Genomic DNA, 17,848 nt, shown 5'->3' with positions numbered 1-17,848 from the left:
GGCTTCCATTTCTGTCCCCTCCACTCTAGCTGCCTGGCTCCTACAGGTTATTTACCATCTCTGGGCTTGAATGGCCTCATCGGTATAGTGGGGACTACAAAACCTGTGCCGTGAGAGCACCGTGAGGACTCAGTGAGGACATGTGCGAAGTGCTTTCACGTTCCAAAGGTCAGGTTCTAGCGCCGCTCCTGATTTTGGATACTGTCTGTCTCCTGCAATGGAATGAAAGCTGTGTGAAGCCCGGCTTTGTTAGGGATCTTCTTAGTGCACAGTTCTGCAGCTTTAGACAAACGCACACCGTCGTGTGTCCACCGCCGCAATCTAGATCCAGAACGGTTCCACCACACCGCAGAGTTCCCCCAAGCCCCCGATCACTGGTGTGGTTTCTGTCCCTATAGTTTTGTCTTTCCCGGAATTTATTAATAAAGGAAATCATACAACATACAGCCTTTCGGGTCTGGCCCCTTTCATTTAGCACAATGCTTTAAGACGTATTCTTGTTGTTTGTATCAGTTTTTCCTTTGATTGCTGAGTAATATTCCATTGTCCTGGTGCCCCCCTCTCTACCCATTGAGGGACATTTGGGTTGTTTCCAGTTTAGGTCAATTCCAGATAAACTCAACTTCTGTAGCAGCTTTTGTGTGAACATAGATTTTAATTTCACGTGTGTAAATACCTAGGAGTGGGATTGCAGGGGCACCTGTAAGTGCTTGTTTTAATTAATACAAAACTGCAGAACTGCCTTTTCAACGCTTCCAGATAGGGGGGCAATGCGGGCAAAGGTGTGAAGGCCACCACACAAGGGACCAGCCGGGTACGTCCAGGGAAGGCTGAGACCCAGCTTCAGTCATGCCACGGCAGTGGGGGCTTCTCTGAGAGGGGGAAGCAGCCTTGCCAGCGGAGTAAGAAGCTGGCACTTCATTCCAAGCATGCTTGGAAACTGTAGGGTTTTCACCTGGGGATTATCATGATACAATTTACATTTCAAACAGACCACTTGGTAGGAAAGAGGTGACCAGCTGGGATTGTAGCCAGGAGATGGAGAGAGCAGCAGCTGAATTCAGAGTTTATTTTGGAGACGGAGCCAAGAGGACCTGCTGGTTTGGATGTGAGCGGGGGGGACAGAGTCCCAAGTGTATTGGGGGTGCGGGGGTGCTTTTCAGAGGATGACAGGTTTGAAGTTTAACCTTTACGACTTCAAAGTCTCCCCCAAACCTTGCAGGTTAAGGCACAATGTTGGACCGTTCTTAGCCTTAGTTTGCCGTCAGTAAAATGGGAGCTCAACAAATGCTATTTTAATGCTAATTTCACTCCCACAACATGTACTTTTCTCTTTTTTTTACTGCTGAAAGAAGCAGGAACTTGCCCCAAGGCAGAGGGGTGTGTCCAGTGAATAACTGAAAGAGTAAATAAACGAGAGAACCGACTCTGCCCCCAGCAGACCCTCCCGGACATGCGCACTAGGCCTTCCACCGCCCCCTGCCCAGCCCACCCCCTCGGTTGGAGCATGCGCGAGCAGCTTGGCGCCAATTCTATACCGCCACAGTCCGCGCCAGCCTAGTGGGTCCCCGGGCGGCGCGTGTTCGCTTCCCTCTCGGCTTCGGGATGATCGGCCAGAAGACGCTCTACTCCTTTTTTTCTCCGAGCCCTGCTAGGAAGCGACGTGTCTGCAGCCCAGAGCCGGGCGACCCGGGGACCGGCGTGGCGGCGGTACCCGAAGAGAGCCGGGATGCAGCGGTGAGGCACGGCGGGGACTGTTTGCGGGGCCGGGGAAAGGGTAAAGGAGAGGAAGGGAGGCGGCGGGCCCCACACGATCGAGTTGCTGCAGAAACGTGCCCCAGACTTGGAAAGTCTAGGTCTTTTGAACCAGACTGGAAATCCTGGTTTAAAACAGCCGCCACAGTGCTCCTGCAGCGGCCGTGCTGAGGGACCAGCCAATGGGGGCAAGCTTCGGAGCCAACGGCACCAATCGGAGGAAGGAAAGGGCGGGCCCTCAGGAGGAGGGTTTTTGCCGCGAAAAGACCACGTGGGGATGTGAGCGGCGGGGGCGGAGCGCCAGGTTGCAGGGCTTCGGCTCCCGCGAAACGATCCCCTTCGCGCGATTTTGGTACCAAACGCATAACGGGTACGACGGCCTGGTTTTCTAGAGTCCGGTTTTGCCCCAACGTTTCGAGTGGAGCTGAAACCCACAAATGGGTGTCCTCTTTTTTGGGCCTTGGGGTTGGGGGCGGAGCCTCCTGGCGCCTCGGGGAGGTCCTTTGAAACTTGTGACCCGTCTCTGCGGGGACCACTTGCAGGCCGTCCCGGCCAAGAAGGCCCGGGCGGAGCAGGAGGATCCCGGTACACCACCCTCTTCGCCGCTGAGCCCCGAACAGTTGGTCCGCATCCAGAAGAACAAGGCCGCGGCCCTGCTCAGACTCGCGGCTCGCAATGTACCGGTGGGTTTCGGTGAAAGTTGGAAGAAGCACCTCAGCGGAGAATTTGGGAAGCCGTATTTTATAAAGGTAAACAAGAAGCCTGTGGACCCTTTGCCTTGTTAGTAGAGCAGGCTAAGGCCACGCTAATAGGATATTACTTTCACAGTCTCCTATTTTACCTCCTTTAACGTCTTTTTCACGCTAAGGGGCGTAAAATAAAACCATGATGTTTTGAGTGCGCACATTTATGTTAGTTAAAGTGGTTAAAAGACTAAGGTGATATCGTGGTTTCTTTCAATGCATTTAGTTAGTCTGCTTTCCAGGAAAGAGTGGCATGGTAAAACTACAAACCCGACTGCAAGAAACCTGGCTCCGCCTTTTAAGGGGGGAGGGGTTGGCATTAACAGGAAATCAGGGTGTCTAGGCCAATCAGCTTTGACCCAGCCCAAAGAAAGAGGGAGGGAATTGAACAAATTGAGTAAATTTGTTGTTTTCTGTTTTGTAAATGAATTTGGATATAAAACAGTGAAGAGCTAGGTAATGCTTCAGTGAACTTTTCTGTTGAATTCATGTGCTTTCCACTCAATCTGATTTTAAATTTAGTTTCTCTTTCCATCAGCTAATGGGATTTGTTGCAGAAGAAAGAAGACATTACACCGTTTATCCACCCCCACACCAAGTCTTCACGTGGACACAAATGTGTGACATAAGAGACGTAAGTGCAAGCTGTGGATGAATTTTAGTAAGAGGGGGTGGGGAGTAAATAGTATTTCTTAATTAGTCACGTCAGTGTCCATAATTCAGTAATAAGTAATATGCTAAAACTGTGAGATTTGTCAGGCTGTATTTCAACCTGTATTTACTGTTTTTTCAACTTCTACCATGTGCTATTGGCACAGCACAAAAGAATGTGCACAAAGACCCCGCGTCCGTGTGCTCTCATTTCTTGTATGTTATTTAATTCTGAAACAAAGCCCAGGCCTATGGTGAGTAGTACTGCGGTGGTGAGGAGGAAACTGAGGCATGGTGCAGTGACGTCTTTCTCACCTGCTTATGGTCCGTCCTGCCCCGCCTTGACTTGTAGCTCTGTGATCTCTCTGTCCGACCACTATCTTTTATAGAGTTGAGACTTTCAGTCTCCTAACTTCTGTCCCAAACAGTTTTGCTGCCCTGGTAACTAATCCCTCTGCTTTGGTTCCTTGTGCGCAACAGCTGCTGCCTTGGGGCTCTGGCCCTGCCAGTCCCCGGTTCAGAAGCTGGTCTGTGGTTTCCCACTGTCTGAACTACGAAAGCTGAACATGAACGTGGCCACGTCCTACTTATCAGCCTCACCACCACCTCCCGTTTTTGACTTCAGAGCTGAGCAGTGTGGCAGCCCCCTCCTCACTTCCGCCTTTTGAAAACCAGCTAGATCTATGGCACCTCACTGGAACCTGTCTTCCACCACCTTTGTGATCTGGCTTTCCTCTCAACTCCCCAGATATATGTAGTGTCTACTTACACTGGAGGTTTTTACATTTTGCTGTTACCCCTTTCCCTCCTGCATTTGTAAGTTGAGAGCAGGGATCCTGTGATTTAATAAAAATACCTATTAAATAGGAATGAAAGAGGTGAACAAGCCATGTTGATAAGGCTGCTGCGCCTAATACTTAGCGAACTTCACAGTTTTCCATTTAGAGAAAGGACTTTGGATATAGCTCCTTGTTTCTGAAGTTAAAAAACAAAACTAAGTCCTTCTAAGTTCGGTACTGTTTTGCACCTTGTTTGAATAGTGTGTTGTGTTTTGAATACCAGTGATCAACATAAATAGGGAAGAATAAGAAAAGAGCATGAAACTGAGGATCAGGTGGCCCAGTGTGGCTTCTTTGCAAATGAGCACGTGGAGGGTATGGGAGGGTTACTTGGCTCTTCCCAGCTGTCCCTTTCCCAGTACCAGACCTGAAAAGCTTCCCTGCTGGGACAGGTTGCTTCATGCTGGGGGCCGTGTGAGCCCCGGTGGTAAGAAGGGAGAAGCCCATGAAAGCTCCCTGCTGAGCGGAGTGTCTAAAGCCGGAGGATATGGTGTATGCCAGCTATGGGAGGAGGTTCTAAGACGGTACACCTTGAGCAGCAGCATGGGCGTGAAGAAGACGTGGGCAGCCTCCAGATCAAAAGGACTAGCTGTGTTTTCACACCCCTGTGACAGTGGCCTAATTACTTTTCACCCCATCTGCCGCCCACTCCCAGGGCTCTTTGGCCTGGCCGCCTGATCTTCCGGTTTCCTTCCTTAGTGCATGTAGGGGAACAGGCACCTTCCTGTGCCTCTGGTCGGATATTTGAGTTGCTTCAATTTGTTGAAAAGCAATTTCGGATGTGTCTATGAAAAGTTAAAATACACTTACCCTTTGGCCGTCAACTCGAATGTTACAAATATTCCCTAGAAATAAAGGCAACCTTGTGGAAAGATACCTGTTTACTATGTAACTTCTGGCGATGGAAAAGGAGGTGACTGCCCATCAGTGACTGAGCTCCATTGACCTGAAGGGTGCCCGAAACGAGTGATGTGTGAAACGAACACGTAGGGTAGTGAGTAGAATAACCTGAGTTCTGTAGGTAATTAGCACTGATTGAATCAGAATGGGATAGGGTAGCTGGGAGATCACCAGCTACTTTGTATGTTTCTGGGTGGTAGTACTTGTTTTCAAGGATGTATTTCCCTTTGTAATTTGGAAAATGGAACAGACGAAACTGTGTCAGAAGGGAGGGGGCAGTGCGGTAGGTGATTGAGTGAAGGAGGATTTGGTGATGGAAAGTAATGATGTCCCCTCACCTGCTACTTTCTTCTGGGGGTTCTTAGGTCAGCAGGCGCACTGCCTGTCTCATTATCTTGTCCCCTTGTATAGGTCATCGGTCAGCCAGGTGTTTGTTTACACTGCCTACACTGGAGTATTGTTTGATTTGCCTCCTGCTGTTTGCAGGTGAAAGTTGTCATCCTGGGACAGGATCCATATCACGGACCCAATCAAGCTCATGGGCTCTGCTTCAGTGTTCAAAGACCTGTTCCACCTCCACCCAGGTATGATTGCTCTGTAGATGGCTCAGGTCCAAGTGCAGTTACTTTCAGATGTGTACTTTGCAAATTACAGATAAGCCTGTTATTTGGGGGGACTTTCGCTAGCTTTTGGAGCAGGATTTCTCTCTTTTTTTTGTAAAAGATTTTATTTATTTGTAGTGAGACAGGAAGGGAGGGAGAAAGCAAGAGAAACATCAATCTGTTGATTGCCTCTTGCGTGCCCCCAACTGGGGATCTGGCCCAAAACCCTGGCAGGTGCCCTGACTGGGCATCGAACCAGTGGAGGGCTAGAGCAGAATTTCTCAGTCTTCAGCACTGGTGACATTGGGGGGCTGGGTCTTTGTCGGGGAAGGTGGTGGTCATGTGCGCCGGAGGGTGTTCCGCAGCACTCGTGACCTGCACCCAGCCGACGCCGACAGCACTGGCCCACTGGAACCAGCGAGTCCTAACAAAATGGCAATGGAAGGTGTCTTCACACATTGCCAGGTGTCCCTGGTGGGACAGAAGTCACCCCTGGTTAAGAACCACCGCTTAAGGGTGTTTTTATAAATATTTAGAGATGCAGGACTGACTAAGCATCCATGGGGGAGGGGGTTGTAACTCTTGGGCTAATGTATTTAGGTCTTCTCAAGTGCAGTTCCTTAAACACAGGCGAAAATGAAGGACTTAGGCAGAAGGGATGGCTGTGTTTCCTCTGGATCAGTGCGTCTTCTTTCGTCCACTCGGGCTGCCTTTTCAGGCTGTAAGTTACATGTCGAGAGGTTACTGAATTTTCAGAATTGTGCCTGAGATTGTCTCTTCCCTTCTGACTTGCTTTCAGCTTGGAAAACATTTATAAGGAGCTGTCCACAGACGTAGAGGGTTTTGTCCATCCTGGTCATGGAGACTTATCTGGCTGGGCCAAACAAGGTAAAACCACCGCTGCCGCCTACATTTCGGGCGGGGCCGACGTCCTCTCTCCTTTCTGTCCACCTACTTCTGTTTGTGAAAGGTGGTTGTGAGGAGTGAGAGTGCCCCGAGTCCGGAAATGTATCTCCGCTGTGTCCTGCGGCCGGCGTTGTCTTTCACGTTTTCATCGTAATTTCAAAGGCGTCTTCCTCGCTATTATTTTTCATTTATCTACTTAGCCTAACTTTGTCCCTTTAGAAGGTGGCCTCACTTTTTGTCACTTCATCGTGCGTTGTGTTGTATCTGTTCAATATGTATCTACGGGTTTTTCTTTCTTTTTTTAACAAATAAACTGTAACCAAGATAAAGAATGTTTACTCTTTGGTTTCTTACAGTTAGATTTGATTTGATTTTTTTTTTTCTCCCTTTTTCCCAATGAAACACTTTGGCCTCCTTTTGTTATTTTCTGGGATTATCACTTAGGATACTGTTTGAAAACAATTCTTTCTGATGACCGGTGATAAGTCATTTCCATTCACTGTTGCAAACTTGGAAAATGTTGAAAGTGCACCGGTGAGAGCTTATTGCCTTCTGGTCTCACCAAGAGGTGCCCGGCAGCCTGTTTTGTAACACTTTCTCTATGACCGAATTGCAGGCGGCCGCTCTGGATTCCTTCCGGAGAGAGGGCTCCTCGTGTGTTGAGCCCCTGTCCTTGGGTGCCGGGCTGGCTCGTTGCAGCCTGCCTTTAACCTGTTCTTCGGTGTGTGTTCGTAGGTGTTCTCCTACTCAACGCTGTCCTCACGGTCCGGGCGCATCAGGCCAATTCTCACAAGGAGAAAGGCTGGGAGCAGTTTACCGACGCAGTTGTGTCCTGGCTAAACCAGAACTCAAGTGGTCTCGTCTTCTTGCTCTGGGGCTCTTATGCTCAGAAGAAGGGCAGCGCCATCGACAGGGTATGTGGTTTTGAGCTGTTTAAACCAGTTGAGAGAGAGAATTCTAGGAATTCTTGCAGTGTGGTCCTGGAAAACTCAACATCGGGTTCAACATTTGCCAAGCGAAAGTTTCCTTTCCTCATCCATCCCTCACTAAACTTACTCCTCTGAACTACCCAAGGATAAAAAGTATCATCTACCTAGTTTTCCAGCCAGAAGTCAGATACCATTCATAATGCCAACCTACCTCTGTCTTTTTCCCCTTCTCCCCCCACCCCACGTCCAGTCAGTCATTCAGCCTGTGTTCTCTCCTCACTGTCGCTCAAACCCGGCCCCACCCAAAGCCCTTCGCCTTGGTTTAGGCCGCCTCTGATCTTGCCCAGAGCATTCAGTTGCCCTGTCCCTGAAGGCCCTGACTCAGGCTGGCAGGCTGGGGTCAGTCGTGGGCATGGCCCTGCTCTGCCTCTTAGCCATGGCTCCCTGCTTTTCTCTCTCAGCTCCAGGCTGACTGTACCTCCCAGCTTGGTTCCCTGGGCCCCACTTCCCTGCCTGCCTCTGAGCACCCTGCTGCCTTTGTCCTGAGTGCAGGGGTCTCTCCCTTCCCCAGAGGCTGGCCAATGTGTCCTTCAGAGAAAGCTCAGCACAGCCCCCATTTTCATGAAGGAGCCTGTATGGCATGCCAGACAAGGTGCTAATAAGCACTTGAGCTCCATTACTTCTCATACTACTCTTGCAGTAACTAGAAGCCAGGCACTGATGGTGTTCTCAATTTACAGGTAAAAAAATAAATAGCTGCCTAGTGGGGCTCAGCAACTTCCCCATGGCTGCACAACTAAGTGGCAGAGCGAGGACTCGAACCCAGGCTGTTCAGCTCCAGGCTCTGTGCTCTGGACCACACTGGGCTGGCTGGCTTCAGTTAAGGCCCCTCCCGGACTGAGCAGCTTGAAGGCAGGGATGTTTGAAAACCATGATTTGTTAGGTAGTTTTTATTCAAACAGAAAAGAATAAAGAAGGAAACAAAAGTCTGTCATCGTCCTGCTCAGTTAACTACAGGTGAAGTTGTGAAGATCAAAGTGCTCCATTTTTGTGGTAAGACAATGCAGACAGTAATGAGAGGTCCAAGCAGAAGCCAACGCTTTCCACTGTTCCTTTTCCCTGAAAGAGCTAGTACAAATAGTGTTTTGGGTATTTATCCAGAAAAAATTTTTTGATGCAATTACCACTTTTTCTTTTAAACTCGATATATTTTGAAGGTCTTCCTTTATCAGCACATGTAGCTCAGCCTTGTTCTAGTGGCCATGTGATGTTCCACGGTAAGAACTTCCAAAAAATATTTCTGGCCAGTTGCATAACACTGGATTTATATTAGTTACCCAGATAAGCAGGGCTGCCGTGGACTTCCTTAACCCTGCGTCTTTGTGTCGGTAGAGGCCTCGTGGGGTCCTTTAGCACATGTTTCTTAGCAGTGGAGTTGCTGGATCCTAAGATAGGGCACCTAAAAGTGGCGTGGGCAGTGCCAAGTTCAAGGCTGACACCGGGCCTCTGCAGCCCCCACGCCTGGCAAAGGTTGTTGACCCACAAAGGAATGAGCGTGCGCACTGGTGCTCTGGGGTGAGCGCCGAAGGCAAATGCACAAGTTAGCGAAGTGGGACGGTTTAGAGAGGGCAAAGGGAGCGGCATACCTGTCCTCGAGTGCAGCGGCCATCGAGTCCCAGGCGTGCCGCCTTTCAGCCATTCTCTCGTTGTCTTTCAGAAGCGCCACCACGTGCTGCAGACCGCCCACCCCTCCCCGCTGTCGGTGTACCGAGGGTTCTTTGGGTGCAGACATTTCTCTAAAACCAATGAGCTGCTGCAGAAGTCTGGCAAGGAGCCCATCAACTGGAAGGATCTGTGACCCTGAACTGGGGGGCTGTGGTGGTCTCCGGGCAGTTTCTAGAAGTTTGTCAGTGACGAAGTCAAATTGAAAAAATAATTTCCCTAGTGATTCTTAAGCATTCTGCGAATGGGAGAGGCGGCTTGGGTGGAGCAGGCACGAGCCAGGCTACCCTGGAGTGGCAGCTCTGTCCAGCAAAGACTGTACGCTGTGACTGCGTCCGTCTCTGCATTGTGGCTTTGGCCTAGAAAATGCGTCAAAGTTCTTGGAAGGGAGAGGAGATCAAATACTCGACTCTCCTCCCCTCTGTTTGCTTTGTGGTTAGAGATGGGGAGATGGGCACCTTTTTGGTATATCGTTCGCTGCTACTCGTTTTTACCTGTAGGTTACACTTTAGGTTGTAAGATGTTAGGTGTTTTTATGTAGAAAGGCTCCCTTTGCACATGCTGGTGTTCCAGTCTGGGCCAGCTTCCTCCTTGAAGGAAATAGGATTCCCCCCCCCCCCCCCAGTTCCCAGAAATTAGGGCTTGATTTCCTGATTGTAGCAGTCCGTGGTGAGTCTTCAGACAGGCAGAGGCCAAGAGAAGTGGGCTGGGTCTTGTTCACACGGCTCTCTGAGAGTTTCTAGGAATAAGCAGTGGAAGTTGAACAGGAAGGAGGAGAAAGGGGGATTTTTTTTTTTTTTTTTTAAGAGGAAAAGTTTTACTTTTCTCCCAGGCATATCCTGAATTTGATTCTTAAGGCAGCATAGTGCCAGGTGCTGTTTTATAGGGACCGAAATCACTGGGATATCTCCTGCAACACTGGAGAATTTCACTTTTTAAAAAAATTCTTATGCAGATGTATATACGTATTTTTTTAAATCCTTTGGTTAAGAGACGATCTTTAGGTCTGCACCTCCATCCCTGATCCTGGTAGAGATGCTGTTTTGCTGTTAGCTGGGTTCCAAGTTAAACCTGCTAGGGTTTGGAAATAAAAGGTTTTGAAGTTTCACCTTGTGCAGACTGCGCTTTAATGCCGAGTGCCCTTCACCAGCCTGCTCCTGAGCCTGGGCATCTGCGGCCGAAGCTCTTGGGCTCTGGTTGCCATGGTGACCATTATGGGCGGGAAGGGCCGACTCCACACTGCCCTTGCTCCTTCCCCCACCCCTCCACCACGATTCCAGGGAGGGGGCGCATCCCACCCTGGGCCACTGTGGGGAGTCTAGACGGAGTCAAGGTCCGCTGAGACCCTAAAGGGGCCACTAAAGCCGGAACACATTTCTGCAGGGATCTTGGCATTCCTGGCAGTGCTGTGTCCTGCCAGGTCCTAGGACCATGAGAGAGGAGCTTCCCGCCCTCCCTGTGCTAGCGTTTGCACAGACTGTCCAGGGAAATAGGGGCAAAGTGGGAGGACGGGATGCTGGAAGGGCACCGCCGCAGCCCACCAGGATGAAAAGCTGGGTGGACGCCCCAGGGGTCGGAGGAAGGAAGGGTGGGAGGGCTCCGTAACACGTGTGCCTGTATTTAAGCGCGTTAGCAAGAAGGCCAACCATGGGTACACCTGGAGAAGCCCAGACGTCTCTTAACAGGGTGGTGGAGACCTTTTGCTTGAGAATATTGCTTTGCCTTACATTTCTTAGGTTTGAAAAGAAGGGCTTGTGATCCGGAAGCAGGCTTTCCCCGAAGGAAGACAGAACAAAGGTGCAGTCTTCATTTGCCCCCTGGTACCTTGGGGTCCTCCCTCAGCATTCCAGTGGGTTGGTATTTCTGTTACAAGTTAGTTTTTGGCACTTCCCTCCCCCACACTGCTGTGAGGAGCAGGACGCAGGAAGCGCTGAGTCCCCATAAAGAATTGGAAAAGCAAACGTTTTCAGAAGTAGATTGAATCTTTGTAGTGACACTTTAAACAGAACAAAGACCAGCGTTTTGCATGGTCTATGACTCCCTTGCCCTCCCCCAAATAATGCAGATTTAATGACTGATGTTTTGGGAACAAGACTGGTGATGAACTTTTAGCTGTGTAGTTGTCAATTGTTTCAGGTTTTTGGATTTGTTACTGTTAGAGCGCGGGGTTTACCCCAGTGAAAGGCCATCTTTGCCGCTTGGGCCAAGGGGCAGCACACTTTTTCCATAAAGGGTCAAGTGGTATGTATTCAAGCTTTGCAGTCATCCTGTCTCTGGGGGGTACTCAACTCTGCCAGAGAGAAAGCAGCCATGTGCAAAGTGTAAGTGAACAGGTGTGGCTGCATTCCCATTAAAGTTCACTAACACCGAAATTGGGAGGTAATGTGATTTGCACATGTAGTGAAATCTTTCATTTTTTTCAAGCATTTAACAGACGTCAAAACCACTTTTAGTTCGGGAGCCATAGGAAGACAGGCAGCGCGGGCGCAGTTTGCAGACAGACAGACAGACCCCTGTTCCAGGGGCTCCTGCTCAGACGCCAGCAATGACAGAGCCCAGCTGCTCTGTCTTCACTGTGTGTGTAGCTGTGCGTGGCTCGCTGCTTCGGGAGCAGCTGAGAACCTGGCCAAGAATGACACCTGTCCCCCAACCCCAACCGCCCCATCTCAGGCAAGGAGAAGGGGAGCTGCCGAGGGCTTTTGGAAACACAAGGAAGTCAGTTACGCAAAATGCGCTGGGAACCCCGAGTTATAAAATAATCATGTGGAAGCCACTATCAGTGACCGGAGTCCAGCAGGGCAAGGTGGGGGGGATGGGAAGTGCTTTTATAGACTTCAGCCTGCCGTCAATATGCTCCCATCATTAGGTAAGATAACACGTTCTCCCCCTTTTAAAACCCGCTTTCCTGCTTCAGTTGGCTCCCGGCATGAGAAGTCTGAGAAGGGGCTTCGGACTGGGGAAGCAAACTTGGTGTGCCTGTGCGTGGCGGTGGCTTTCTGTCTTTGTCGGACCTGGGAGATGTGCGAGGTGTGGGCGCTGGGCCACGGTGGAGGGTCCCGGGGGGTTGCCTGGCGGTGACTCAGGCTGAGAACAGACTGGAACAGACGCCTGCTGGAGACGGCCTCGTCCTGTTCGGGGTAAAGTTGCCTGTTCATTGTCTCGGTTGGAACCAGTTTTTAAATTTTTGAGGCATGTTTGGAAACGCAGACATTGGTGAGTAGGGACGGCCAGGAGGTCAATACTTTTTGTTCTTTGCTCCTCAGCTGTGCATTTCCTGTGTCCTCCTATTTGGGGCGACAGACGGGGGTCCAGAGGCTTGAAACAAGCAAGTAGTGCTCCTCGAGCCTCACCGCAGAGTCACTCCAGGAAACTTTAAAAATATTAATGCTGGGCCCACTCAGAAATTCTGACTTAACTGGCCCCCAGGAGGAGGAGCTGCCGTGTTTATAAAGTGTCCAGTTTGCAGCAGCACTGGCGGCTTCCTCCCAGTTCCCGTTTCCCTAGACCATGTGGTCAGTCAGTTCTGGGGGGTTACACACTTAAGTATGACTTTCTGAATATGTGTTTGAAGAAATATATTTTTCTATGAATGTTCTTATGTTTGGTGGGAGAAGTTTGTGAATGACTTTGGTTTCAAGCCTTCCATTTGGCTTTCAGAAACCTATGCCTTGGCCTGGCCGTATAGGTCAGTTGGTTAAGAGCGTCATCCCGATACACCAAGTTTGCGGTTCGATCCCCGCTCAGGGCACAGACAAAAATCAAGCAATGAATGCATCAATAAGTGGAACAACAAACAAATCGATGTTTCTCTCCCCCTTCCCTAATATTAAAAAAATAAAGCCTCTGCCTTACAGAGCCTCGAAGAGCGGGGCCATCCGAGTCTTTCATCTGAGCATGTGTTAGGGGGCGATGTTTCTAGTCCCTTTGAAAGTGAGGTGTTTCATTAGATTTTATTAAGTACCTGTCGCGAGCAACCCGCTCTGCTAGAAGCTCACCCCGTGTTGTTTCGTTTCATTTTCTCACCCATGTGGTGAGGTCGCTGGATGAGGAAACTGACTTGGCCATTTGCCCAAAGCCACAGGTAACAGGGCTAGGATTCAAACCCACACCAAGCTGGTTTCAAAGCCTAGCAGTTTGCCCTGGCTGGTGTGGCTCAGCGGATTGAGCGCCGGCCTGCAAACCAAAGGGTCACCAATTGGATTCCCAGCCAGGGCACGTGCCTGGGTTGCAGGCCAGGTCCCCAACAAGGGGCACATGAGAGGCAACCACACACTGATATTTCTCTCCTCTGTCTTCCCTCCCCTTCTCTAAATAAATAAATAAAATCTTTTTTTAAAAAAGCCCGGTAGTCTTGTCACTATTGACACTCTGCACAGACCCTAATTTGCTGTCATCTGGAGTTTAAATTTTTCCTTGACTCACAGATGGTTCTTCTGGGACACATGGGAGGACCTGTCTGTAGTTTGAGAGGCTCCCATGAGCCACTCTGGCGTGACATAGTCTTGATATGTGATCCAACCACACTCGTGGGGGCTGCCTGCCCATTATCAGAACCTCAAAGCATTGTGCTAAGCCCTTGACCTGTATCATTTCATCCTCAACTATAAAATGGATGTGGCACTATCCCAGGGGGCAGCTGAGGACACAGGAGTCAGGCAAGAAGTGCAGTCCAGTGGAGTAAATCCCAAGAAGTCCACTACTGGATAACTTTTCCTTGGAGAACAAGCCCGCAGGTGAAATAGCTCCCCCAGCAGGGTGAGGACTGCACCTGGCACGGCCGCCCTGTAAACCGTTTTGCATAAGCTCAGCCCTCTTGCTGTTTTTGCCACTTGCATCCTGGTTTTGTGGGTCCTCTGCTTCCTGCCGCCTGCTCTGGTTTGGACCTGGAGGTGACCTTTGCCCCACCTGCCGCCAGCTGTCCCCACATGGTAGAACATTCTGTGACTCTGGGTCTCTGCAGAATGGAGCTCTTGTTTTTCCCCAAGACCTCAGAAATGGGAAACATTTCCTTGACTGGTGTTTGCATTGAGAAGGTTTAACCAAAATCTTCCCCGGGGGAGAGAAGCCAGGTTTTTTGATAGGGATCACCTGGGCCCATTCATACTGGGGTCTTGTTCCAGAAGCCATTTTTCTGGTTGCCTCACCCACCCCCAACTGGGAACCTGGTCCGCAACCCAGGCATGTGCCCTGATTGGGAATCGAACCCGCCACCCTTTGGTTCACAGGCCAGCATGTAATCCACTGAGCCACACTTGCTAGGGCCCAAACTTCTGGCTTAAGGAAAAGTATTCTGTTTCTCAAACTGGATTGTGTTTTTAAAAAGCCTGGCTAGGTGGCTCAGTTGGTTGGAGCATTGTCTCTGTACACCAAGGTTACAGGTTCAACCCCCAGGTCAGGGATATGCCTAGGCTGTGGGTTCATTCCCCAGTTGGGGTGCATATGGGAGGCTACCAATCAAGGTTCCTCTCTCACATTGATGTTTCTCTCCCTCCTTCTCTTCCTCCCCTCCCCCGCTCCTCTAAAATCAACGAACAGATTCTTGGGTGAGGAGTAAAAAAATTTTTTTCAAAGGGGACTCTAAGAGTAAAGCATTTATAGTGTTTCTGTGTTGGTAGAAAGACATCATTTTCCTTAATTTTTAAAAATCCGATTACAAACTAAAGGACGGAAGAAGTGCAGAGGAAAGTGGGGCGTCTCCTCGCTCCATCTCTCCGTCTGCCTCTCCTCCTCAGGAAGCTGCTATGAACCGTTCGGTGTAGAAGTTCCCAGGCCTTGTTTCCTGAATAAGTCTTACTCTTTGCATTCATCTGGTACATACCTGTCTCTTTCTCACTGATCATTATTATTTTAACGTGAATGGTCTTCCCCATGGATGATGAGACCCACCACCCAGATTTGCCGGGGACTTCCCAGAAAGCGGGTCTGTTCCATTCAACAACTGCAAGTTATAAATGTCTGCCTTCTAACAGTGCCTTGGGAGATCTTTACAAGATGTGATTTCTTTATTGACCTCTCCAAGTTTTGAATGGAAAGACCCAGCCAGTGCTAAGCCAGGTGACGGGAGGTGCAGGCAGGCCCTATGTTTGAAAAGCCGAGGCAAGGCTGGTCAGTTCCCTCCTACTCTGATCTCCCTTAGGTCCGAGGTAGAAATGCAAGGGTTACATTACACAACATAGTCATTCTTCATGGTGAGGTAAACATTGTAATCTTCTGCAGTGGAGGTTTTACGAAAATCTTATCCATGTAGAAACCTTAGGACCCCTTATTCTAACACTTCTTAATTTTAACCCCGGGATCCTTTACTTCAGAAGAGACAGGGGGGCCTGGAAGCAAGGGTGGAAATGTTGCCTTTCACCTGTGAACCTGATGCACATACCAGATTGTAGCCTCCCAGAGCGCGCTCTGCGTTACGGCAGTGAGCTCAGCACCGTGGAGTAAGAGGCCGTGTTCCTGTGTTCTCCAGGTCCAGGACTCTCTGTCCTGGACAGGCCAGGCGGGCACAGAAGGACACCTGAGGTCTGGGTTATCAGGAAGTTGGCACAAGCCGGGTGGTCACACGCTAGTACAGTCCTGGGGCCGGGAGGGGGTAGGAGGTGTAATTGACTCCATGCCACGGACCAGGAAATCAAAGTTCAGAGAATCTCCGTGAAAGGCTCAGGTCGATCAGATGACACAGGGCACAGCCTCCACCCAGGTCAGCCTCGCGCCAGAAGTGCTGCTGGCGACCTCTGGGCCCCAGCACACCTGAGCGCCCTCGCATGTGTTCGCAGGGCCCCAGGGCACAGTCACGCTCCTCCTGCAGCAGCCCGGGGTTCATGCCCCTCCCCCTGGACTCCTGAGACCTCCCCAGCTTTTCAGATCAGGTTAAAGCACAGGTGAGAGTGACGGTGAAGGACAGCCCCAAACACACTCCCATTTCTGTTTGGAAATAAATGGGTCACAGGCTCCAGGAGTAACTGGAATAATTTGTCGTTGGAGATGCCCCCATTCACAGCCTCTCCCCACTGTGTCCTAAGGAAGGCTGTGGTCTGTTGCCACACTCTCAGCAAAGCGGGGCTGTGGGGGCCTTCCTGTTTGGGATGATAACCCATGCAAGGTGGGAAGAGGCTGTGGTTCCAAGCAGTTTGGGAAACATCAGGCTGCTTGGTGGGATTCCTGCTCCGTCTACTTCCAGCATTCCCTCCACCTTCCTGCCCAGCACCCCCTCCTAGCTAAACCACACTGCAGGTCTCAGCAGAAGCACCCTGCTTGGAGAACACCTTCCCTCCCCTCGCAGACCAAGGCTGGGTGTCTGTCCCACACACAGCGCAGGCTTCTCTGTGACAGTTCTCCTGGCTGTGCCCTTAGGATCATATGTGATCTTAACACAGTGACGTGGCAAACCCACACGGGCAGGGCCATTCCGTGCGGTCTGCCCCGTGTCTCCAGCAGCCGGCACCAGGCGTGGCAGGTGCTTGGGAAATACCCACTGCTGAATGAGTGAATGGTTGAAGAAGGCAGGTTCCCGGCACAGAAGGAACAGAGAGGGGAAGGAGGATGGAATTCCATCTGCAAAGGTGGCAGGGGCCCAGGACCTGGGGCGTGTGGGACAGTCTGCGTCAGCGGTTTCTGCAGGGATGGCTCACGTGAGAGGCTAGCGGAACAGATGGGCCCGATTAGCCTTTGAGACGGTCGAACAAATTTTCCACTGGAGGTAGGAGACCTGCTCCTCTTACATTTCTCCAAGGCAAGGGCTGGTCCAGGACCACATGGACCAGTTTTGGCTTGGCAGGCAGATCAACTCCCATCAAAAGTTGAGTTTGGCTCACCAGGCATTAATTGAGCACCTACAGTGTGCCAGGCACTGCCAAAGCATGCCTTTCCAGGTCCACGCTCCTGGGGACCCCGGGGACTTGGGTAATCTGAGGCTTTTCCTGAAATTCACAGACTTTTCTCAAATGTGTTTCCCTCTCCAAAGTCGTTCCCAAGTTGGTGGCCCCTGCAGCTGCACACCTGCTGGACTCTAAAATCAAGCGGTTTCGGATTTGGCCCAAAAGTGCAGGGATGTAGATATCAGATGCTTGTGCTCACGGCCTTCGCTGGGGCTGTCTGGAGACCGAGGTGCTCCGACGCCAGTCTGAGAACTGCTGACTCTCCCTGGGTCTTGTTTCTGGTTTCTGATTCCACCCATTTTGGAGGGCAGCCCCTTAATCAATTCAACCAACACCTCTGCCAGTGACACACCTAGGCCTTGGAGTCAAGCAGAACGGGTTTGAATTTCATGTATCTCCACGCTCTGTGGCTTGGAACAAATCACTCCCCCTCTCTGGGTATTGGGTTTTTGTGCTTGATCTGTGAAATAGGATAATAATAATAATTAATACTGTGAAATGGATAAGCATAATACTTCCCTTGTACAGCTGCTGCGAGGAGTAGGTGAGATTCTGGATGCAAGATGCTCGTTCCAATGGAAGGGGTAGTGATTATTTACTAGTACAGTTAGCGTTTGTAGTAGGGAGCAACAGAGAGCAGAGGCTCTTCTTGGAGGTGAGGGTTGCAATTCTGTGGGTAAGGAAGTGTGACGTTGCACCGGCACCCTTGCTCACAATCACAGCAGATGGCGAGGCTCTTGGAGTACACAGGTGTGTGCCTTCTCAAGTCTTAACGGTTCCCACAGAAGTACACCTCCCTGGCGGTGGGGGGGGTGCATCTGAAGGTTGTCACATACCTTTTTCAGATGCAAAAGAACGGAAACAAACGACTATTCACAGCAGAACCAATTTGCTGACTGCTGCTCCTGGTTTAGTACCTTTTTGGCAGAG

The 17,848-nt window shown here is 50.4% G+C and overlaps 2 protein-coding genes across 3 annotated transcripts in view; both read left to right on the top strand.

The window, feature by feature from the left end:
• The first annotated feature begins 1,536 nt into the window (after positions 1 to 1,536).
• UNG (uracil DNA glycosylase) lies at positions 1,537 to 10,155 on the top strand. Its single transcript, XM_024566895.3, has 7 exons — positions 1,537 to 1,737; positions 2,298 to 2,504; positions 3,037 to 3,132; positions 5,375 to 5,472; positions 6,290 to 6,378; positions 7,132 to 7,310; positions 9,043 to 10,155. The coding sequence occupies exons 1-7, from the start codon at positions 1,606 to 1,608 to the stop codon at positions 9,181 to 9,183; spliced, it is 942 nt and encodes a 313-aa protein (XP_024422663.3). The 5' UTR covers positions 1,537 to 1,605; the 3' UTR covers positions 9,184 to 10,155.
• Positions 10,156 to 11,972: 1,817 nt separating this feature from the next.
• The window catches only part of ACACB (acetyl-CoA carboxylase beta), a 94,274-nt gene continuing 88,398 nt past the window's right edge, over positions 11,973 to 17,848 (top strand). Inside the window, exon 1 of one of the 2 annotated variants that reach the window (XM_045201029.3) lies at positions 11,973 to 12,184. The gene's annotated coding sequence lies outside the window, so the exon portion shown is untranslated. Of the gene's footprint in view, positions 12,261 to 17,848 lie in introns of both variants that reach the window. The other variant, XM_045201028.2, reaches the window with a different exon arrangement.

This window comes from Desmodus rotundus, chromosome 7 (assembly GCF_022682495.2).
Source record: "Desmodus rotundus isolate HL8 chromosome 7, HLdesRot8A.1, whole genome shotgun sequence".
Classification (NCBI taxonomy): domain Eukaryota; kingdom Metazoa; phylum Chordata; class Mammalia; order Chiroptera; family Phyllostomidae; genus Desmodus; species Desmodus rotundus.
This window is presented reverse-complemented; position numbering and strand designations above follow the sequence as displayed.